The sequence below is a fragment of the Grampus griseus genome (assembly GCF_964374135.1).
Source record: "Grampus griseus genome assembly, chromosome: 4".
NCBI classification, from domain to species: Eukaryota; Metazoa; Chordata; class Mammalia; order Artiodactyla; family Delphinidae; genus Grampus; species Grampus griseus.
Genome location: NC_138997.1, coordinates 3,148,641 through 3,173,727, shown reverse-complemented (window position 1 = coordinate 3,173,727; position 25,087 = coordinate 3,148,641). Strand labels below are relative to the sequence as shown.

General features: G+C 37.6%; 1 protein-coding gene across 9 annotated transcripts in view; it reads right to left on the bottom strand.

The window, feature by feature from the left end:
* The window catches only part of RAPGEF2 (Rap guanine nucleotide exchange factor 2), a 241,680-nt gene that overhangs the window by 102,199 nt on the left and 114,394 nt on the right, over nucleotides 1-25,087 (bottom strand). For 4 of the 9 annotated variants that reach the window (XM_082652809.1, XM_082652814.1, XM_082652813.1 and 1 more), the window contains 3 exons: nucleotides 14,878-14,953; nucleotides 12,842-13,009; nucleotides 10,524-10,541 (listed from right to left, as the gene is read on the bottom strand). The exons of 1 other annotated variant lie outside the window; for it this stretch is intronic. In XM_082652809.1, coding sequence (XP_082508935.1) covers nucleotides 10,524-10,541; nucleotides 12,842-13,009; nucleotides 14,878-14,953 — 262 coding nt within the window. Of the gene's footprint in view, nucleotides 1-10,523; nucleotides 10,542-12,841; nucleotides 13,010-14,877; nucleotides 14,954-23,412; nucleotides 23,660-24,524; nucleotides 24,648-25,087 lie in introns of those variants that run through there. 4 more of the 9 variants (XM_082652816.1, XM_082652815.1, XM_082652812.1 and 1 more) reach the window with 4 other exon arrangements.

Below are 25,087 nucleotides of genomic sequence, written 5' to 3'. Positions count from 1 at the left end.
GCAGTTCACTGTATTAACACACAACCATAAATCTATAATGAGACACTAAACAGAATAAGTAGCATTCACTCATTCATTCTACACTTAACCCCCAAGACAAAGTGGGACAGGACAGGAATACAAGAAATACAAGAAATCAGGTATGACCTCCAGAAATCATCCTGGTTAGTTCAATAGTGTGGTGGACATAAGCAAAATGTACTGTGCATCATATGAAATGGTTACTAAAAGGCTGCCTTGGAGCAAATGTATAACGAAACCTATTTTTCTTGATGGCTTGTATTTTATAGGTAATGCTTTTTCAAGGAGGTGAAGCCAAAAAAAAAAAAAAAATCTGTTGGGCCAAAATTTTACAACATACCATTCAATTCAGTGGACTTTTTAAAAACAAAAACCAAAACTAATAATGCCATTTGCAGCAACATGGATGCAACCAGAGATTATCATACTAAGTGAATTAAGTCAGAAAGAGAAAGACAAATACCATATGATATCGCTTATATGTGGCATCTAAAATATGCCACAAACGAACCTATCTACGAAACAGAAACAGAATCAGGGACACAGAGAACAGACTGGTGGTTGCCAAGGGGGAGGAGGGTGGGGGAGGGATGGATTAGGAGTTTGGAGTTAGCAGATGCGAACTAATATATATAGACTAGGTAACGCCAAAGTCCTACTGCATAGCACAGGGAACTATATTCAGTATCCTGTGATAAACCATGATGGAAAAGAATATGAAAGAGAATATATATACATATGTATAACTGAATTACTTTGGTGTATAGCAGTAATTAATACAACATTGTAATTCAACTATACTTCAATAAAAAATGAATTAAAAAAATATCATACACACTACCAGAAAGCATGGTATTTACAATAAAGATAAAAATGCAGTAGGGAAGAAAGTGAGACAATCACCTAAAGGGGGAATTTCTCTAAGCGAGAAGGGATGCAGGAATCTATAGTGACCACTGACCTCACAGAATGTACAAGTGGACATTTCAGCTCTTACCAGGGCAAACTTATCATCTCAAAGTTGGGAGCGGAAAAACTTCCAGTCCCTTCCCCAAGGCAGCGCTACCCTTTCAGATATTCTGCTGCAATAGCTGATTACTGAAGCACACGGAATCTCAGAGCACCATTATAAGAAGTAAATCACACGTTGTGATGACAAAGGAAACCAACCACTAGTGTCTTAACATAAGCAGGACAAGTGGAAAGAGTGAAGGCAGCATATTTATTTAGACCAAAAAGGAAAAAGGGAGCCAGTAAAAAAAGAAAAAAAGATACTCAAACTAGAGGATAACAAAGATATAATTCGAGAAAAATAGTAAAAAGGTTAGAGAAGTTTTAAATACATTGCGAGGTACTGTTTATTTATTTCGCACTATCAAACTGAAACAATTTGTAATACATTACATTATCCTGAATCTAAAGTATTAATCACGCACAGGAGGCTGTTGAAATTACTCCTGGTGAGGATCTTTTTTTGAGGGTATGGGAGTGGGTGAGGACACCAAAAACTAGTCTTATCGGTATTAGCATAAGACCAAAAACTCAGCTTTAAAGGTTGTCTAGGGCTTCCCTGGTGGCGCAGTGGTTGAGAGTCCGCCTGCCGAGGCAGGGGACACGGGTTCGTGCCCCGGTCCGGGAAGACCCCACATGCCGTGGAGCGGCTGGGCCCGTGAGCCATGGCCGCTGGGCCTGCGCATCCGGAGCCTGTGCTCCGCAACGGGAGAGGCCACAGCAGTGAGAGGCCCGCGTACCACAAAAAAAAAAAAAAAAGTTGTCTAACACACTTTTTACAGTTATGATTAGGTCATACTTTCATATCACACAAATGTTTGCATAAAAAGTTTAAATATTTTATAATTCCACATAATGGCTCATAATTATCTTAATAGGGAAGAGGAGGCAGAGAACTTTCTGGGGGGAAAAGGGGCTCCAAAGATAAAATTCCTAAAGAGAAACACTCTCTAAATGAGAAATGCTAAATAAATTAAGTAAAAATATGTACCTTTAAAGATTACTACAGTAACTCCAAAAAGGACTGCTGGTGACCATCCAAACCAATTAATTAATATATTTAAAACCATTATTTAATATAAAGCATTTTAAAATTCTTCTGATTCCATCCCAAGTTAGCTTGAGGGCTTTCCATTTTCTCCTTGTATCTATGAGGAGATTAAGCAGCAAAAAGGAAAAGGAAGTAAGGGGCAGAATCACACAGGAAACAAGGTCGGGGCAGCCTCCTAGGTTTGCAAGCTCAGCCGTCTACAGGCCCTGCTCTCAGAAGGGTCCTGCACTTGGTTTTTTCATGGAAAGCTATTTCTGTGGGAAAGAACAAAAAATGGACAAATTGTGGTTACTAAGACTAGGGTACTTGGCCGATATTTTCTTGAAAATGGACAAACTGAGCTTGTCACTTCAAGGAAAACAGCTGATAGCACTTTCCCAAGGATAAAATTTTAGCTTTCAAGTAAAAATTAGACATTAGGAAAACATGTCCAATCCCATAAGCTTGACAGCTTCCCAATAATTAAGGCCTTTTGACATGAGACTGGTAGTGATACTAACAAATGTGATTTTTTTTTATATTGTGTAACACGCCAAAATTTGGAAGACCTAAATTCAGTGACGAATGCATGATGTTATAAAATCACACATGAATAGAAAGACCCATTCGGCGTGTAAGTAAGGCGGATGGGTTTTAATAAAAGAAAAATTTTAAAAGCTGACTGACAAGAGTGTTATGTCCCTCAACACAACAGCAGGTGTAAGGAACTACCGTTTGTCAAACTTTGGTGCAGTGTATCAGGAAGATTATTTGAAGCTGTTAAAACTCTCCTCCCTTTTCCAACTACCCATCTGTGTGAGGCCATACTTTATATACTTCAGCCAGAAAAGGACATCACAAAAGACTGAATACAGAAGCAGATATGAGAATCCAGCTGCCTTCTACTAGGCCAAACATTAAACATATTTGTAAAACTATAAACCACCACCACCCTTCCTCTCACTTTTTCTGTTTTGAAAATATAGCTACCTCTCACTAAAAAAACCTTTATGTTAATGTATAATGGGTTTATTATGTTTAATTAACCAATGAATACATATTTTTAAGTTTCTCAGTTTCAATTTTTAATATGTCAAGTAATGATGTAGATAATTCATATAAACAAAAGCTGTTGGAGCCCTCAAAAAGTTCTTTTTCCTTAACAAGTGTATTTATTTTTTTATTTTTATTTTGCGGTACGCGGGCCTCTCACTGTTGTGGCCTCTCCCGGTTGCGGAGCACAGGCTCCAGACGCGCAGGCTCAGCGGCCATGGCTCACGGGGCCAGCCGCTCCGCGGCATGTGGGATCTTCCTGGACCAGGGCACGAACCCGTGTCCCCTGCATCGGCAGGCGGACTCTCAACCACTTCGCCACCAGGGAAGCCCAGTGTATTTATTTCTTTATTTTTGGCTGCATTGGGTCTCTGTTGCTGTGCACGGGCTTTCTCTAGTTGCGGCGAGCGGGGGCTACTCTTCGTTGCGGTGCGCATGCTTCTCACTGCGGTGGCTTCTCTTGTTATGGAGCACGCTCTCTAGGCATGCGGGCTTCAGTAGTTGTGGCACACAGGCTTAGTTGCTCCGCGGCATGTGGGATCCTCCCGGACCAGGGATCAAATCGGTGTCCCCTGCATTGGCAGGTGGATTCTTAACCACTGAGCCACAGGGAAGTCCCTCTCAAAAAGTTTTAAGAGTGTAAACAAGTCCTGAGATGGACAAGTTTGACAGCTGCTGCTCTGAGATAAACCAGAAAACGATCAGCCTCTTGGCTCTTTGTAAAAACCCAGTTGTCGGCTGTCCTTAGATTCCTTTAAGATAAAACCCTGTGACGTCCTACCTCAGCTGAACCTTCTAACAGCACATCCACTTGCAGGAAGGCTAGCTGCTCACACCTTCCCCATCTAACTAAAGTTAGTACCAAAAGTTAGGCAAACTTTCATGCCGAGGAGGAATAAAAAGACTGCAGTGCTTGTTAAGAATGCCCATGACCGTCAAGGGCATTGAGGACATCAAGGCTATTGCCGAGGCCCAAGTATTCTCTTCGTCACACTTGGTTGGGATGTGCATATTTCATAAAGGAACCAACGGCAAAATGATCTTTTTCTTGAAAACGTTCCTGCGTATTCCAAAATTACTGATGATTCAGACAGGTGTTTGAAGGTTCGGTTTAAAATTTCGGATAAAGAAGTGGACGGAAAGTAGACGCACACGAATAATTAGTGCGAGGGAAACGCTACAACTTACTTTGAGATTTTAACCTTATTTTCTAACACTCCTAATGCCTTCCGGATCATACCGAAGCCACAGGTGACCAATTATCACTGTTATCCTCCCAGACATCTGAGTAAGAGTCAAGACAGCCTGAATACTTTCTTTTTCATCTTCAAACCTTTCCCTTCGGAATTCCTCCGCCATTTATTCCAATTAGCGATTCATTGCTCAGATCCGGCCCACTCTGTGGTCACATCATTTCTCCTCTAGGCTAGCAGTTCTAGACTCTGCGTCACATCCAACCACCACCAATATTCCACTTGAAAGTGAGAAAGGAAGACACAGGAAAAAATAAAAGGCTACTGACCCCATACTAAGTTCATAAGAAATTGCTCTAATACAATTGTTCAGTAAGCCTTTTATTTTTTTCAATAGATTCTATAATTATTTTTTTTCCTAACTATCTTAAAGTTATTTTTCAGCCTATGTGTAATTTAAACTATCACAAAGGCTGTGAGGTACACCTGTGAACTGGGTATGTTCAAGTCAGTCATTACTACTGACATTCTTACTACTACTGAACTGTATACTTAAAAATGGTTAAGATGGTACATTTAGTGTTACGTATTTTTTAATAAATTTATTTATTTATTATTATTATTATTATTTTTGGCTGCATTGGGTCTTCGTTGCTCCGTGATGGCTTTCTCTATTTGTGGTGAGCGGGGGCTACTCTTCGTTGCGGCGCGCGGGCTTCTCACTGCGGTGGCTTCTCTTGTTGCGGAGCATGGGCTCTAGGTGCAGGCTTCAGTAGCTGTGGCACGCGGGCTCAGTAGTTGTGGCTCATGGGCTCTAGAGCACAGGCTCAGTAGTTGTGGCGCATGGGCTTAGTTGCTCCGCGGCACGTGGGATCTTCCCGGACCAGGGCTCGAACCTGTGTCCTCTGCATTGGCAGGCGGATTCTTAACCACTGTGCCACCAGGGAAGTCTCAGTGTTATATGTTTTTTATAAAAGAAAAGAAGAGTTGAATTATGCACTTTAAATAGGTGAACTGTATGGCATGTGAGTTGTAACTCAATAAACCTGTTATTTTTTTAATCTGTAGTTTGTTCTTAATTAGTTTCTGTAAAAGAAGGGGAAAAAAAACTTTCCTACTGAGATACGGATAATGACTAATTTTTTGAGAGGATAAGGAGGAAAATTTATACACAAAAATATGTACAAAATCTAGTAGACATTTAAAAATTATTTTAATATGAATCATTAAAATTTTCCTTTCATGAGTGATGTCAACCTAACACCCATACATCGAATCACATGCTAGAGTTTCTTCCAGAGGTTGGTCAACAATATCTTCTAGCTAATAGAAAGGTATTTCAAAGTTAATAATGTTTTAACACAGGATTCAAAATCAAAAGAGAACACTTCTAGTCACCCAATGTTTCAAATAGTGAAAACAGACAACTTAGAATGGATCAGTTAATTGTAAAAAAGGTCAGTTCAGCACTGGTAGGAAATAGGTCTGAATATCAAAGTAGATTTTTCCAAAGAAAAGAGACATTTTTCAAATCAGTGTGTAGCACTGCAAAATCTCATGGCAAAAAAAAAAAAAAAAAAAAAGAAAAGGAAAAATCACATAAGAAATGAAATGGCTGAAGATGAAAGGATTATTGCTATTGAGACTAAAAGTTAAATTTTAGCCAAATATATTTAAAACATGAACAGGCACAGCGAGAGCCACCAGTGTTCACAGTTAGAGACAGGACAAAGTGGCAGTGATCTTTCTGACAAATAAATTGCTTGAAATATTGCCATGACATGCTACACAACACCCCGATTACTTTCAATTTCCAAGTGCAACCAAAAGATGGGTCCAATTATGACATCAATACAAGCTTTCTTTCAGAATGGAATGAAAGAACAGTAAATCCCAGTGGCCACGGGAGTTCTGCAGCAGCGATGATGTCATATATAAAAATAGACATCCTCTAACAGAAGCTGAAACTTGTGTAAACAGCACACTGCACACTATTCTCAACTGCCTTGCATGAATTTGCAATGCATGCTGTTAATAGCACGAGATTAATCATTTCATATTTTACACTATTTCCTGATTTACATTTCAATTTCTAAACAGACTCTATGGTGTAATTTCTCAATCTGTATAAATTAAATCAACATAAATACCTGATTATAACTGCAAGAAAGAGAAATGGTCCCCCCAAAGCAAGGAGACAGAGACCACCGCAGCAGCTCTAACAGGCTGCATTTTGCCAGGAATGCAACGCTCTTATGTCCACCTATTGTTCAAAGACCTTTCCGCAGGAAGCTTTCTGCAGGATTTTAAAATGCAACATGGTCTAGGTGAGGAGGGGCTAGTAAACCTGCTGAGAATAAGCATGAAAAGCAAAGGATACTTTTGCCACTTCTCTTTAAAAGACTCTCTGGTGCAAATATAAAGACTTCGGGGCATGCATACAACAGTATCTACCAAAATGTGGGGAGGGCAGGTTTGTATCTATCACTCCTATCACAGTCTATCCACATCCCCTCTTTCCCTTCTTTACTTCCCAATTCATTTCTTTTTCACATTTCTATTGGGCTTTCTTGGATTAAAGAAGATTCTCCTTTGAGCAAAGACAGTAAGGCCATTCAGGAAGCCACGTCGGATTCCTCAAGATGCCTGGTTTTTGAGCCTCCACGGTACCTGGATTTCCCTCTATCTTAACTGCCGTCGATTTATCTGTATTTTGTGCGAGGCCATAAAGTCAATGAGGGCAGATTCTGTCTGTCCTGTAGACCTTTACAGCCATGGAGTCCGGCACAGCCCTGAAACAAGGTGGGCGCTCAGTAATATTCATTAAAATAATAAAAGCATATAAATGAAAATACTGAGCTTTCCTCTATGATACAAGAAACAGAATACACAGATTTTCTGAAACTCCATCCTATTATAATTCACAGAGAGGGATTGAGGACCACACTGAAGACAACAGCTTTAGATTTAATTAAGCAAACAAACGCCTGATGAAAGATGAAGAATAAAAATATTCAAATAATTAAGAAATTTCCCCATACTTGAATAATTTCTGTATATGCACATAAACAGATTTTAAATATCATCACTGAATAAATTAGTCAAGTGGGATATGAACTGACTGTTATAAGTTAAAATCTTAAGACCTTAATATTCTAGGAAATTTAGTAGACACACAAGTCACTGATACACAACACATGCTCTTACTGTTAAGTAGCATATATTGGATTAAAGTAGGAAGACCTCAGTGAAAAGGTAAAGAATAAGTGACAAAGCAAAGCCGTAACATGAGGGAAAATATTGCCTATTTCTAATGCGAGAACAACAGCTCATGTCAAAAAGTCTAATGTCAAATAAATGTACATAATCACACAAACACTGTAATGTTTTCATGTTTCAATATTTAAATTTTTTTGAAATTAACCTACTAAGAAGTCCTTAACTGAAGATGAAACCAACTTAAATCAAATCCATCACTTAAAAAAAAGTGATAGATTATATTCAGAGATATATACGATATATATAACTTAGGAATGATTACCATTAGAAGAAACAGTACTTGTCTTATATTATGAAGAATAACCTTATTAAAAATAGGACTCATTTTCATACGCCTCATATAAGAATCAACCTTATTACATTGGTGCTACGTTAAAGATATTGTATTATCGCTGACTATAATAAAAAAATTAATTCCATGATGTTTTTGTACTATTACATTGTATTTGACTTAGATTATATTAACTTACTTTTATGCAGTATTTTTATTTCTTTTGTACACCTGCACCAAGAACTTTAAACTAAGCCTGACCTACAGAAAAATTCAATACATAATTATTAAACGGTGCCCTGAAGTGTATATTCCCATTGTAGAAAAGGATTACTAACAGAATGTGTGGGAAATACCTTTTTCTATGACCGATGGGTTCTCCTTATTAAAAGTTTGCACTGATTGGAAACTTTATAAATAAGTTTTATGTTATATTGTGTTTGAATCCTCCTAATTCAAATTTGTGTAAAGTAAAGCCACACTTTGGGGGGTAAGTAGGAGTGGAGGTGGAAAGTCAATCGGAACCTCAAAGAGTGGAGAGCATTTTAATTATGCAACCAGCCCTGGAACGCTGCAACAGTAGGAAACGTCAGTCGGTACACATCACCTCCACAGTTTAGACGGGACAACTTTTCCTCAGTCTTCAGTCTAATATCTCTGTACAATTTTCACACTTTCTAAACGAGGAAGAGAGCAGAGCTGTTTTTTTCTTTTTCCCATAAAAAAAAAAAGGAATAAAAAGATGACAGAACAGGTATGTGCAGGTACGTGCCAGCTTCCCCATCCCGGCATCCAGGTGAAAGTAAGAAGGCCCTTCTTCCCTTTTAAGTCCTCTCCCTCTCCTCTCCATTCTTATTATGGAACTCACATTTCCCTACCCACCCAAACTTCTAGAATAAATTACCCATCAATGCAGACGGGGCCTGTAATTAGGGGTAAAATAAACAGGTTCCCCCCCCCACCCTATTCCGAGCCTGTCGACAAGGTAAACCTGTCCAAAGTCCCAAGTCAGTCTAGAAATGACCCCGAATTCCCCAGCCTCCGCCGGGAACCTTATCCAGGACCTGACTCTGCCACCTGCCTCTCCCCACTCAAAGACTGAAAATTCGTGCCGCATCCTGTTTTCTGGCAGTCTTAAACACAGCCTCAACCCAACTCATCAAAATGTAAGGAAATGCTAATGAAAGCCATCTCCAATCTTGCCTTCTCACTGCATTTTAAAATGCTTATTCTCTGCAAACCTCACACACTTGCCTTGAAAAAGTGACCTGAAAGCACTCTGCATGGACTGTGCGAGTATTCGTGTTTCTGAAGAAATTACTATCATCTGTCTTAAACTGCTGCAACACGTCTAATTTTTAAAAGCGTACATAAGGTATACATCATAACCCAGTGCACATTTTAAATTCAATTCCTACTTCTACATGGGAATTAGACTAACCTGTCATTTCTCATACTGAACAAGAGGACTAATTACATACCGGTGTACCTTTTAAAATATTAAAGTTATATACGTTTTAAGTATACATGTACTAGATAAAAGCTCAAAACACTGGCACAATTTAAAAAATTTTTATACAATTTTACAAGAATCTTATCAAATTTAAAAACTATCAACATTTTTTAGATTTACCACATCACTGAAAAATTAGCAGCGCTTCTAAAGTAAAATACAGCTATTATGTCACCTGTGACATTTTAATATGCGTTATATTGTATAGAACGTAAAGCAATGGCCTTATTTTAATTTGAAAAGTTATACAAATATTTCGTGTTTTCAGGCGAGGTTACTGTAATAGCCAAAGACATTACATTGACAGTAGCCTTCCACTAATGTGAATTAAATTATTCATGATCTTTTTCCTGGGCAATAAGAAGACACAACCATAACATTTTACTAGTTACTTAACCAATTAGTTTCCAGAGATAAATGAGTTTTTCTTCCCTGACTCCAAATTCCCTGATAACCCCAAATTTGACCCCAAATTTCAAACGAGTAATGCTGAAACCGTAAATTAGTCATATATTGGCATGAAACAAATGAGCAAAGATATTATTATAGGCCTCAATTAAAATATAGAATGAAATAAAAGCATGAAATCTGGTTAAAAATCAAGCGCAAATAAGAAAATGCAAGCGAAGTGTAAATTCTTATTTCCTTTTTGACAAAGCCTTTATTCTGACTAAAATTTTACCAGTGGTCTCCCAAAATGCTCTCACACTGGGATTCCTGAAATTTAAAGCTTTCACCTCTAGTCTTTAAAACGTAGATGTCTAATGGATTTCCCATAAAACTTTCACACAAAAAGCAGTTAAACACCCACGATGCCTATCTGCCTGCCTTTCTCTCTCCATTTCTTTATGCGCCAAGCAGGTTAGGTAAGAACTGTGCTCCACTCATTCTTAAAAATACGTAGTCTGCACTTGTATTCGTTCCTCAAAGAAAGTGAGCAATTTGTCCCTAGGTCTGCACAAATAAAGCAGCCTGTGACATCAACCAAACCACTGACCGTTTCAAAGTTGTAAGGGGTTTTACTAAATCAGGGCAAAATACAAAAGAACAAGACGAAGCAAAACACATCAATGTTATAAACTCATTAGTTACAATGCAAATTCACAGATGAACTGAGGTTAGTATTAGGAGACCACACACAGATTACAATACCTGAGGTTTAGTGCATTCCTTTGAGCCAAAATGAAATGAGTGCCATAGAGGAGGAAAGGAGAAGATGACATTATCAGACATGCTACAGTACATCTGCCAAAATGAAGATCATGTTAAATCAGGTTAAGAATGACCATACAGCACTGGCTACATGTATGACGTCCTTTATGTTCCTTAGCCATGCACTTGAAATGCACCTGCAACCATTTAGGTCGCCTGTGAAGTAGGACCATGCACCTTTTCAACCAACTTTGCACCCTGGCTCCCACCTTACTAGGGTTCTTTCAAAAGGAGTATTTCTGCTCAGAATAAGTAAATGTGACTTAGGGCTAATTGTGTTGTTTTCATATGTTAAAATCATGTACTTAGGCAAAATAATAATTATATAAATAAAATTAAAACACAATTTGCATGAAAAGACGGGATTCAATATTTAGAATTATGACACTTGTTGCCCATCTGGACTCACTTAGAAAAATTAATACGACCATGTCACATATTAGCAAACTGGTACCTGATCCATCAGTGAGCAAGTGAAATTTTTCACCCTAGTACTGAATTTTCCCTCATAAAAGTACCTGTTGACCAGGTAAGACATTTTTTAAAACCACTAAAAAAAAAGGAATCTTGAATAATTTTTAAAAACTACACGTTTACAAAAAAATCAGATTAAAAAGGGGGAGTCACGTAGGGGAGGTGGGTGAAGTATTACATAAAGGGGGAAAACATGGGGATAGGAGAGAGAAATAATTACAAAATGACACCCCCCAACTTAAATGGGACAAATATAACTATAAAATCAAACCAATCAGCTTGAACGCTAAATTTTTAGTCACCCACACTGCTGCTAAATATCTTGGTATAGAATTTGATTTGGAAAAATAATTCCAAAGCAGAAAGAGTATTAACAATATTAGTAGGTTGTACTAGTAATGTGTACAACTATTTTTAATCCATAGTTCCTTCTTCCACGATGCAACATCGACACTAAAAATACTACCTTCTTGTGTAGACAATGGTAACAAAAAACCTTTCATAGGTTTTTTTTCAAAAAAAATACCAAGGCTCTGCAGCAGGCAAACAAAGCTGACTTTATGATGAGCAAAAAGCAACCCTTTGCAAATGAGCTCAATGAAATGATTCAACTATGAAATTCATGTGAAATTAAAATTGTGCGCATGGGCAGTGAGAGGAGCAGGCTGAGAGCTGGTGGCCAAAACTGCTTGAATATTCAAATACAAAGGGCTCTCAGAAATAGAACACATCAAGTGCGGGTATAAGATGCATCCCTCCAAGTTACCAGAAAATTAAGTACATAGTTTTAAGTCTATATACATTTTCCCATGCGGTTTGCATTTATACTTATTTGCAAAAAGGAAGAAGAGGATACGGAAGACAAACAAATAAGAAACGTAAAATAGTTGTCGTTTACCTATTTTTATTTTTTCATATGTTTATTTTAAAATTAATTTCACGAATGAGTGCTCATTTAATGGTATTGTAAGTATAGATGAACCATATTTGACCTTATTATGACATATGGAAGAATTCAAGTTACGTTCTTCTTGAAAACAGAAATCCTCAAATATATTTGCCACTATTCTGGGTGGGCCACCGGGGGACATGGACACAGCACAGCTGAGCAGAGAGAAATGAGTGAGAAAAATAAGGCTCCCAAACTGACTAAGCTGGGGTCTTGTACAAATCAATCATTATCTGTGCCTCGGTTTCCTCAAACATAAGAAGTAGTTTCTTCACCTAATATTTACGGAATAAATGACAATCAAGTGGTGAAAGTATTAAAGAGGACCTCTGAACCTGTTAGAAATGCTTCAGACCATCTTTACACTGGGATTTACAGAAGCATCATTTCAAATTATGCTCTCACTTCATCATATTAAAAACAAAAAATTCTCAGATAATATTCTCACAATGGTATGAAGATAATAGGTAATTTTTAAATATCTAACTTTTGAATAAAAAACAGGTATGATACCCGTCACTGGGGACGGTGAGGGAAAGGGCAACATTTTAGATTAAGATCAGAACCTAAAAATATCCCAGTTACAACTGTACATGATGACCACAAAGCTGATCCTCAGAGACCGTGTTAAGAAATAAAAAGGCGAAACAATGCCTTTTGATACCTTATTTCAATGCTCCTTAAACTATTCATATTATGTGTTTCCAGAAAAATCTGCACTTTGAGTAAGTATACCACAGAAAGGAATTATTCATCAAAAATGGAAAATGTATGCCCTTTCACAAAACTCCCACCAAAAAGCTATAAAGATAATTATTATACTTGTGTAACTTACCGTATGATAGCCTCTAGGCAAAGGTGGTTTGCCCACAGGATAAGGATCCACAGTGTCGATAATCGTTTGTCTTTCCCCTTTCTGGTTGATTTTTCTAAATCTCCTTCGAGACTGTCGATGAGAAGCTTGACGCTGAAAATATTCTTCATTTTCATCCATATAGTCTACCTGAAATAAAATCCCCCAAGATTTCATTTCTTCAAACACCATGTTCCATATTAAGATTAGATGCAGAATAAAACTTACGGATAGTCTACATTCATTCACTGTGCAAAGACATTTGTAGACAAACTATCTCGACAGACTTCAGATGTTTCTGAACTTCCCTAGAACTAACTGGTTCTGAGTAACTTTTCTTTATAAAAGAGAAGAGGCATTTTCAGTTCCACTTAGGACAATATGGGTAACTCCTGAATTTCCTGCAGTCTCAAAGGGAAGGATATTTTCAGTAGTCTTTGTTCTGATTTATTAATGAAAGATCTCAGAGGATACATCACCATGCATTATGAAAGCAACTGCCCCATTGTCTTAACTAAAGCACAAAAACTCTCATGAAGTAAATCTGTTTAAAAAGAAAAAAAAAAAACACCCAAATCCCAAATGACTCAGACACGACTACTGGCAGAATGACTTTGGTGGATTACTTAAGAGCTTCTCTTCCTACTTTCATTCTACGGATTCAGTTTCTTTTTTTTTTTATTATAAATAGCATTGTTCTCAAAACATAATTTCCTCATTTTAAACATTTAGAAAGTGATGAATGGACTAACAGAAGAAAAGTTACGTTCGGTTAGTCCCCGTCACACTTACATAATGTATTGCTCACAAAAGCATATTTAGATTCTAAGATGGTTCTCACACTGACAAACCTAGTAGTTAGCATCATATGGACAAGGACAAAATCCTCAAGGAATTTTGGAGATCAAAAATCCTTCAGATCAACACAAAATAGCAGTAACAGAGACCAAAATCTCGAGGGAATATCTAAAATGCTTTTCAAGACCTGTGGCTGGAAAGCCCAACGTATCTGCCTACATTTTTCCACTCCTAAATCTTTACTCACCACCATGCCACTTTCTCACTTAACAGTACATTTTGGGAAATTTTACCAAAAGTTTTCACTAGCTTTGACGAGGAAGTTCCCATTTCTGACAAATTCCTCTCCTCCATCATAGGGAAAAAACCTACATCTCCTCTGAAAATAGATGTATAGGCATTTACCAAATATTTTATTAAATATGAATAAAAAGCCTCCATCATCATCTATTTTAGGCCATCATTTATTCAAAAAGTTTCCTTGCCCAGATAGATGCTGGATGGGAAATATTATGCACATCAGCCAACTGAATGTCTCTACTGGGCACTCCCTCCAATCTTATTTTTGTTGCTGATTTTTTTAAGGGGTCCATAGTGTCCCATCTTAAAATCATTTTTATATAGTAAGGAAGAATGTGACAGGCTTTTCTTCAAGCATCAGTAAAAATAATTATGTTGCTAATATCTCTTCTAACGTTATGTTTTTTTGCATATGTCTTACCTCAATATATTTTTTAAATCACACTATTCAATTAAAAAGAGATAAAAATCTCAACAGAGTATTTAACCAGCATAAAAGTCCTCCAAATTTCTTTCAATTAGATAAAGGAAGTGAACTGATTTCCTTATGTCAATTGTTGCCTGAATATATATCACTGTGTCTCATTTAAAGTATCTCACTCATTCCAACCAATATTTGGAGAGCTAAAATCCTGCAATTCCAAGATTCTCTTCAAGTTTAAATTAAATGGCATTTTCATAGACTGATTTATAAAGTTCAAACACCAAACATTTAGGTACGTGACCCTTTTAAACTTTCTTTTTCATTATTTGAATCCCGTAAATAATTATAATGATTATGAATTAAAACTCAAAAAGTTATGAAATAAATATACCTAAAGTTATGAAATATATAATACACTATTATAAGTAGTTTGTGAAAATACTTTTATTTCATAACTTTTTTTAAGGGAAAAAAGTCTTCACAGAAGTATTCTTACCACAATCATTTCAGAAGGCTCTAACACAATGCATTCACAGCCACGCCTAAAGCTTCCTGCAGAACGCTTGCCAAAACTAGAAAGAAAAAAAAGATTTAAGTAATACAAATTATGAATTTAAGCTAACCCTTCAGATGAATAAAAACAAGGAAGAAAACAACTATAAAAAATATATACTGAAGAAAGAGCTATCTCAAACCATTATTTACACAGAATGACAAGGAACCATTCAAATTTTTAAATCTCAGATATATTTTTCTGGAAAATTCCAATATAACGTTTTTGAATTCATAATGTAAGTAATGAAGAACCATTATGAATGTGTTTTGGGTTAGGCTGTTTGAAACCACACCCAGGCAGGTGAAGATTTAGAATATTCTAACAGGGGTGGGAATTGGATCAGTGGCAAACTATAAAAATATCCAAAGTATAAAATGCATATAATCCTCTTTTATAACTTAATTTGCTTAGGTTAAACATTTCTTTCACTTAAAAATGTAGTTATTTTTCAGATCAACTTATTCAAAATCAGTTTAAGGAAAAGGTATTCAACTCAGGGCTTTCAGCTACACAGTGACTTAAGTGGACATGCATTCCCAAAGCCCCTTTCCGCGTGAACACTGCACTGCCGACTGCAGACACGGCACCTCTGCCCCATCTGTGGAAATACCCACTAGAGCAGATTTATTCTCTCTGGCATAGCTATATGCCAACTAGAGCTATGAAGAGTTCTAAGTAGTCATGACTTGTTCTGCTAACGTACCACCTACCTCTGCTCATTCACTACTCCAAAAGGCCTCCCTTCCCTCCAGTCAACATCTTAGTACCCTTTTTTTTTGTGGCCACACCGTGCAGCATGGAGGATCTTAATTTCCCAACCAGGGATCGAACCCGCGGCCCCTGCAGTGGAAACGCGGAGGTACGGAGTCTCTTAACCACTGGGCTGCCAGGGAAGTCCCAGTAATCATTTTTAATCATTTTTGAGAAAAATATGAGGAAAAAACGCTTCCAAAGAGCTATTTTATCAAGCATTTTTTCCCCAAATCAATTAGACATTTGAGCGGCTCCTATGGACATTCTCATTCCTTTTATAACTCTCTCTACGTCATGGTAGTACACAATGTTTCACATATTAGAACCCAACTTGGATTAGGAAAAAAAAAAAGTCATGTAAGATGAAGAGAACAAGAAAGTCAACGTTCTCAGTCTATCAGCCTGTGACCTCTAGCAAACCAACCTGACCATCCTCATAGTCTAAACTGTACTCATTTTTAAGGTTATCGGGTGAGCCCAGGCCATCACTGAAGTCATTTCTTGCTCCAAAATTGTTTCTATGAAAATCAAAAAGAACCATACTTAGCATATCTGAAAAATCCTTCAAAAAATATTCATACATACATATTCTCACAACCATACATATTGAAGTGCTTTTTTTAAGTGGAAAAAAATCTACCAAGAAAAATAAAATAATCTTATCTTCTTTGTCATGTTATTTCACATGCAATTAAAATGACCTAAATTTTTACATATTCTCCTCTTAGTTTACAATTAAAAACCACTAAAGTTGCGGAAAATTCTCAACACACACAAAAATTTGCTTCTGGTTTTTGAAACTACCTACCTGCAATTTAAGTTTTTACAATGAAGCTTATAATTTAATGATGCACTACAAACTAAGAAATAATCTCAGTGTGTTAGTAAAATATGTAGCAGGTTTCATGCCATCATTGCCCGTTGAACCCTGTTATAGGACTAGGTAAAAACATATACTGTATGTTTAAGTTTTATCACTAAATAAAATAGCATTAAAATCTAAAGAAAATCATGTGACTCTAAGTTTTTTCTTATTTTATTAAATTACAGAACCAGACAAGCTTCATAATCATAATGATCGAGTGGTTTTCCTTTTTTAAAATTTCATGTAGTAAAAAAAAAAAAGTCAAACGTCTATAACACATACAATGTTCAGATGACAACTTAAAAGATAAAAACTGCTAGAATTGAGTTGCTCACAAATTTTAGCAACAAAAGTAGTGACATCAACACGAGTAAACTATGTGGTATTTGTTTATTTTATGCCTAATTCTAGTACCAACCACTCCGTACTCCAGAATTAAGGCTGTAAAACCCCTTACCCATCAGCCATTAGTTCAACAGAACTTTATGGCTGAGAAGATATTCATGTATTTAGTTGCACTCACACTATTACTCTAGGGATGAAAAGTGTGCATCCCCTAAGATGAGCTACAAAAAATATCTCTATGCCTTTTGCAAAGTGAGCTGCACTAAAACCTAACAAAACTCTCTTTGAAGCCCCAAAAGACTCAGGTTCTACTGACCATCACAAAGATGTGAACCATAGGAGAAAAAATAGACTCTTGTCAGGTTAATTCTTTGAATACATTGAGGGGGAAAAGGCAAATGCACAGAGAACCCACTCCAGCAAGGGAGAATAAATTATTTCATTTATCCAAAAATCCATTGTTTCGAACACAGCCAAGAACCCAGAAGGAAAGAGTGGCCTCAGAAGAGCTAAGGCGCAAGTCATGAACGCACTCGCTGGGGCCTAATGACAAGGTCCCTTGGCTCTCAGCTTACAAACCAGAAGCTGTAAGGTCGGAATGGTCAGGGAGGAACGAAAAACGTCACCTAGAAACCCATTCAGCCCACAAAATACTTCTGCTTCTACTCTCTGATTCTTTGAAACAATAAATATAGAAACAAAAGTAAGTAAACACCATTATTTACTAAGTTTTAAAAAATCTCTGACCAAGTTCTATATAAATAAACTGTTTTAAAAATACAGTCCTGGACTCAAGGCTCTGTGGGGACCTAAATGGGAAGGAAATCCAAAAATGAGGGGCTATATGTATACGTATAGCTGATTCACTTTGCTGTACAGTAGAAACTAACACAACACTGTACAGCAACTATACTCCAAGAAAAATAAATAAACACATAAAAAAATTTTAAAAATACAGTCCTGGAAAACTTTAGAGATAAAAAAGGTAACTGGATAGAGACACACAGCAGGTAAGATCTCCCACAGATGATATTAAGACCAAATTTTTAAGATATTTTAGATGATTTAGTAGGAAGAAATGGAGAGAAATCCTCAGGTGTACAAATGACACAGAGACGTTTAGATAGTAAAGCACAAAACAAAGCCAGTAAGAATAAAGTACAAGCCATTTTTATAAAGTTTTATGTGCGTATAAAAAAGCAGGAAGGACCCAACCTGCACAAGGAAATATTCTATGTGAAAAGTGATCAAATGCACAAAGTGTGTAAGATAAGATTAAACAGCAAAGAGTTCTCATGTTTCAATTAAAAGTCAAATGAAAACTAGAAGTCTTTCAAGGCATTAGCACAGTAAACTGCTAACATAATAAATAACAAATAATAAACAGAGATACACCTCAAAAGGATGGACACACTAGGAGAAATTAAAAATGAAAATTACTATACATACCCTTATAGAAAACCACATGAATCTACAATAGAGCACCGCCCCAGAAAAGTTTCTAAGGGGAAAAACACAAAGCTAAAAAGTTTCCACCAAAAAAATTAAGGGTAGCCAAAGGGCTTTCTGTAAAACCAGAGGCACAAATTAAAAGATCACTTCATTCAATCTTATTAACAGCAGCTGAAAGTTGGTATCATTTAAATTTCTAAAACCATGACTTAAGGAATTGTAGAAATGATACAGATTAAATAAGAACTTGGTTAACTTAAAAAGTACACCTACAATCCTTGAGGGTTTTAAGAAAAGTCAGAAATAGATAAAGATTGTTCCAAAGCCATTTGCCTAAATTCTCCTCCAAATGTTCCTTGGTGCCACTGTCAGAAATGAAGTTAGTCCTATCAAATGCATTCTTTTTTATTATTAAGTCTTAGAAGAGACTACAAAAAGTGATCTACAAATTTGATGCAATTCCCATCAAAATACCCCAAAAATAGTTTTTGCAGAAAAGGAAAAACCAATCTTCACATTCATATGAAATTGCAAGGGGCCCTAATTAGCCAAAACAATCTTGAAAAACAACAGTTAGTGAACTCACACTTTTAATTTCAAAACTTACTACAAAGCTGCAGTAATCAAACCAGTGTGGTAGTGGCATAAGGACAGACACATATGGACCAATGAAATAAAACTGAGAACCCAGAAATAAACCCATATCTATGGCTAATTTTGACAAAGGTCAAGTTCATTCAACGGGGGAAGAACAGTCTCTTTAACAAATGTGCTGAGACAACTGTATTTCCACATGAAAAAGAATGAAGTTGGACCCCCACCTCTCATGACATACAAAAATTAACTGAAAACAGATCACTGACTAAATAAAAGAGCCAAAACCCATAAAACTCTTAGGGGGATAAAAGAAGGGATAAATCACCATTACCTTGGATTTGACAATGGACCCAGAGATGACACCTAAAGCACCAGCAGCAAAAGGAAAAATAAACTGAACTTCATCAAAACTGAAAACTTTGGTGCATTGAAGGACATTATCAAGAAACTGAAAAGATAATCTACAGAACAGGAGAAAATATTTGCAAATCATATATCTGAGAAGGGTTTAATATCCAGAATACATGAAGAACTCCTATAGCTCAACAACAAAAAGACAACCCAATTAAAAAAGAGGCAAAGGACTTGAATAGACCTTTCTCCAAAGAAGATATATGTATCAACATCCTTAGTTATTAGGGAAAAGTAAATCAAAACCACAACGAAGCTACTCACCCAAGTTGCCCACTCTCCCCCCAAGAGTGCTTAATAAATCCTTGCTGTGCTTCCTCAAAATAAAAACAAAACAAACAAAAAGACAACAAAAAACACAACCAGATACCATATCACACCTGATACTAGATGTGAATGAGATATTAGGATGGCTGTAATTAAAAAAAAAAACAAACGCAAAGAATGCAAAAAATGTTGAAGCGGATCTAGAGAAGCTGGAACCCTTGAATTTTGCTGTTCAGAATGTAAGATGGTGCCGTCACTGTGGAAAAGAGTTTGGCACGTCCTCAAAAAGTTAAACACAGGATTAATATAAGACCCAGCAATTCTACTCCTAGATAAATACCCAAAAGTATCAAAAACATGGACCCAGACAGATATTTCACTGCAGCATTATTTGCAATAGCCAAAAGGTGAAAACAACACAAGTGTCAACTGATGAGTGGATAAACAAAATGTGATATATACAATGGAATATTATCCAGCAATAAAAAGGACGGAAGTTCTCATATATGTTATAACATGGACAAGCCTTGAAAGCATTATGCTAAGTGCAAGAGCCAGTCACAAAATGACAAATATTGTAAGATACCACTTATGTGAACTATCTAGAATAGGTAGATTCATAAAGACAGAAAGTAGACCTGAGGTTTCCAGGGGTTAGGGAAATGCAAAGTTACAAAGTTTCTGTTTGGAGCTATGCAACGTAAGTTGTGGAAATAGGTAGTGATGATGGTTGCACCACAGTGTGACTGCAATTAATGCCACTGAATCCTACACTTTAAATGGTTAAAGTGGCATATTTTACGTTATGCACACACATGCGCATATCCACATTTTTTTTTAAGTATATAAGAGAAACTTATCAAGAAGATTTGTGTGTTTGTTTTAGTGGTTTTGAGTATTTTGGCAAAATTCAGGACTTGAATAAGAAAAAGGAGTAATTCCACTTTGACCAAACAAGAACCAACCTTAGGGGCAAAGGAAGAGTTAAGTTTGATGACTGAGCTATACCATTGATTAACTTGGAACCAATCTTTTTCTACACTGATTTAGCAATGAAGTGATAGAGGTCATGGGTGAAAGAACTAGGAAGATACAAAGAGATGGTAAACAAGTATTACTGAAATATCTGAAATCAGTTTTTTAAAATTTTTATTTTATATTGGAGTATAGTTGATTTACAATGTTGTGTTAGTTTCAGGTGTACAGCCAAATGATTCAGTCATACATATACATGTATCAATTCTTTTTCAAATTCTTTTCCCATTTAGGTTATTACAGAATATTGACCAGAGTTCCCTGTGCTATACAGTAGGTCCTTGTTGGTTATCTATTTTATACATAGCAGTGTGAATGTGTCAATCCCAAACTCCCAGTCTATCCCTCCCACCCACCCTTCCCCCCTGGTAACCTGAAATCAGTTTTGAAGAGTCAATTATACCTACATTTTCCTCTGATCCAGCATTATCCCATTTTTTATTTTATCCCCGGTCATAAATGAGGGCGTCTCCCTGCCCCGCGTCCACATATATATGGAGAGAGAGGGAGAAAAGAGAGAGAGATGCACACACACATACAATTTTGTTTCCTATCCCTCTTCCAAATACTCACTGGACACGTACTACAGAATCAACATGAACTATGTAATCAATACAGAGCTTACAAGAAGCTCACTAAATATAGCCCCTATTCTTAAATAGTTTGTATTCCATGGAAGATGACCACACAGAAAGTTGTGATAACAGGCAGAACAGCGAGCGCCAAGAGTTTAATAAAAAAGAATGTCATATTTGCTGCCTACAGTGCATCTCAAAAACAAAATGCAGGCTTCCCTGGTGGCGCAGTGGCTGAGAGTCCACCTGCCGATGCAGGGGACGCGGGTTTATGCCCCGGTCCGGGAAGATCCCACATGCCACGGAGCGGCTGGGCCCGTGAGCCATGGCCACTGAGCCTGCGCGTCCGGAGCCTGTGCTCCGCAACGGGAGAGGCCACAACAGTGAGAGGCCCGCGCACCGCAAAAAACAAAATGCATTTCTTGAATGTCAGAGCTGAGAAAAAACTTGAAAATCATATAGTACAGGGTCTCTTGGCATTTTTTCCTCCAGCTTCTCACCTGAAAGTATGTCAGAGTCCAATGTGCTACATCAAAAGCCCTCAAATATTTCTATTTAGGAAAAGGCCCCCAAGTGCTTATAATATGTATGACCCACCATCCTCCTCTTCCCATGAGAACTGTCCCTCCAGTTCAATTCTCATTGCGTAAGTGGAGAAACTAAGCCAATCTACCTAAGAGTAGGTTAAAAGAGATGCCCCAAATCACCATCAGACTCCATCAGCCAGGGTTCTGGGATCCCACACCGACCTGACCCTTCCTCTGACTTTCTGCTATAGCCCTTTTCCACACTCAATAATATAAGAACTCTGGTCTTTGGTAAGCTTGCCATGTACAAGGAATAATTCCCAGACCTCCTCAGGAACATTGCTATAGTGCATCTCTTATACCAGTCAAGCATAAACCCAGTGACAAGTGGGGAACAGAGCTCTGTGGGAAGGTGGATTCTCAGAAGCTTGCTCACTCACTGGCTAGCTGAGTGAAAAAGACAAGTCAGCTGCTGTAATTCAGAAGGCAACTCGAATTCAGCAGAATTACAAATGACCATCAAGAGCCTGAGGGTCACCCTGGGAGACTCAAAGATTTAAATGTCAAATCTATAAAAACCAAGCCTCTTCAGGCAGCTGCCGCCAGAAATTCAACTACTAGCACATCTGCTCCTTTGAAATGGCACTCATAATACGACGTACCAAGATAAACAAAGAGATTTTTAAAATTTAAACTCAATTTTTAAAGTGACACAGCTTTTTTTTAACTTTGAATTTAAACTTAAAAAAAAAAATGATCCCTGTCTTCTGGTAATTTCAGTCTTTCTATGTACATGGGCATTTACATATAAGATACAAATATTAAAATACATATATAATAACTGTCTTTCAAAAAAAGATGTAGGTAACAGTTATCAGTGAGACGGTCTGAATACTTAAAAACCTGTTAGCCCTTCCTCTACTTGATGCCAGCCTTTCACAAAAGGCCAGAAAGTTAGAAAGAGATGCGGAGAAATGGAGAAGTACGGTTTGTGTGTTTTAAGAACGCTGACAGGCTTCTGATTCTACAAGGTGTGAACATTTAATGACTATAGTCTTTAAATCCTTCTAAATTGTTTTGTAAAGGTATGGTGTATAGCTTGGCTTTCAACTATTAACCTCAATGCAATTTCAGAATGTCCCGATAATCTTACACTAAACAACCAAAGGTGACAACTAAAAGTGACGCAGACTCACTTTGCATCAAACTATTGGTTCTCTGCGCTATTTAAAAAAAAAAAAAAAAAAAGGTTAAACTCCCAGCAACTGATTAATGAAAAGACCACCTGCAGCACAACAGAGTATTACTAAATGCTCATATTCCCCCAGTAAAACTAACTGAGGAATGGTTGCTCCAAAGACAGTTTAACAATCCAGATTTTCACTCCCATTAAGTTATTTTAACGGAACAAATTAAAAATTAAGAATTACAAATTGTTCCTAAAAGTGAAATAAACTAAGTTTAATATTTTTACAGGTGCAAAATGGAATGACTTGATAGTACCCACAATATGCAGACAAAAAATTTACTGAAAGTAATTAGTCTTCTACATAATGTAAAATAGAGAAAAACATTAACAGCCTGATAAACTTTCAAGTTCAAGGCTCACAGGAAGACAGCACCAATGCCTGCAAATATAAAATCTTACCTAGTTTTCACAAATACCCACAGGCTGTGATTCACCGGACAGGGTTTTGCAGGCTCCTTCTGAGGGAAGGCCACCCTGTCCTGCGTTCCTGTGACCACATTTTCCCCATCCAAGTTGAGTCATGAGCACTTGCTGTGAGTGTGAGTTTCCACGAAAGGCAGTCGCTGAGCACGGAAGCCTCTTCCGTCAGTGGCCCTAAGCTTGCCCTTTGTATGGGCCTCCGCATTCCTGTGGTACGTCAGAACTGCCCAGTGGAATGCAACTCCTCAGTATTGGAATGTAAACTTTTTCATGTCAGGCTACATCCAGAGAGGGAATACACAGCAATCACACCGTGACTACACTGGTAGGCAATCCTAATTTACAAAATGATTGAAAACGTGATTCTCCGAGATATCCATTTTTCATATCTTCATTTCTAGGAAATGATAAGCAGTTACTAAAACCTAAAAAATGTCTGGCCTGATGCTCCTAAACCAAAACCAATTCATTTATTTAGGACTTACAAAAAATACTCACATGCCCCTGTCTTCAGATAGCAGAATAGCAATACACATTAAGAAAAAAAAAAATCTAACGAGTAACTGCTGATGCAATCGATTCCATTCTCAAAAATCAGTGGACTCCACAGGAATACATTTAACAGAAGAGGACAGTGGCTTTAAAGACATCATAAAAATGCATTTAATCTTTTAAAAATATGTTGTCCTCACTCATTAGTTTAACAAGCAAAAAAAAAGTAACAGCTATTTAAAACAAAAACATACACACACCAAGTACACACAGAAGCTGTGTGTGTGAACAGGCTATTTCAGAACTAGTTGGGAGAACTGAACAGACAGTTTCTTTCAAGGCTCATTTAGAAGTATTCTAACAGTCATCACCCTGCACAGACGAACAGAGATTGGCTCCTCTACACAGCGAATCTCCACATTTTAACCTTCGCTTATAAAAACAGAGCGCAGGAAAAAAAAATGACAAGCGAAGCCTCAGAGCTATGTTCTCTCCCCCTCTGTTCATTCCTCAGTAGCCTGTGATCTAAGTAACTACAGAAGTACTAGCCATCTGATACTTATGCTGTTAACATTTCAATACCTTAAAACAAATCTAACCTGCACTGGCTTCCATATCTTTGAAGCAGCGGCAACAGTGCTGCCTCGCTGTAGAGGAGTTGGGTGTCTGCAGCCTCGAGCCCGCCCCATGGCCCCTGTGTTTTCTCCGGCTGAGTCCACGCGGCTGCAGCCTGTGCTCGGAGCCTGCATTCCGCCTGATGGCCAATTTCCTGCTCCGGTGACCCACCCACCCTCCGGGCTGCAGTTCTGAGTTACGCGTGTCGTGCGGGCACTGTTTCCGCATACCAGCCTCATGACCTCAGCGGCAGCCTGACAGACACTCTTTATCAATTTCTATTCATTACCCACTCTCCGAAGCCAAGGGCACGTAGGGAAATCTGCCATGTCTGCTCTCCTCTGAGCCTTCAAGGTCAAACGCCTAGGTGGGCTCGGCAACGCAATTTTGTTATTAAAATGTACCCGAGCTCTACTACACACACGGCTCTCCACCACCAGAGGGATGCTGAACTGTGCACCTGGCTGGAATGATTACCGTGGAGAAGACGAGCATAAATTTATATCAAAGCAACATGGGAAAAGTTGAAAGAGGCTGCTTTTGCTCT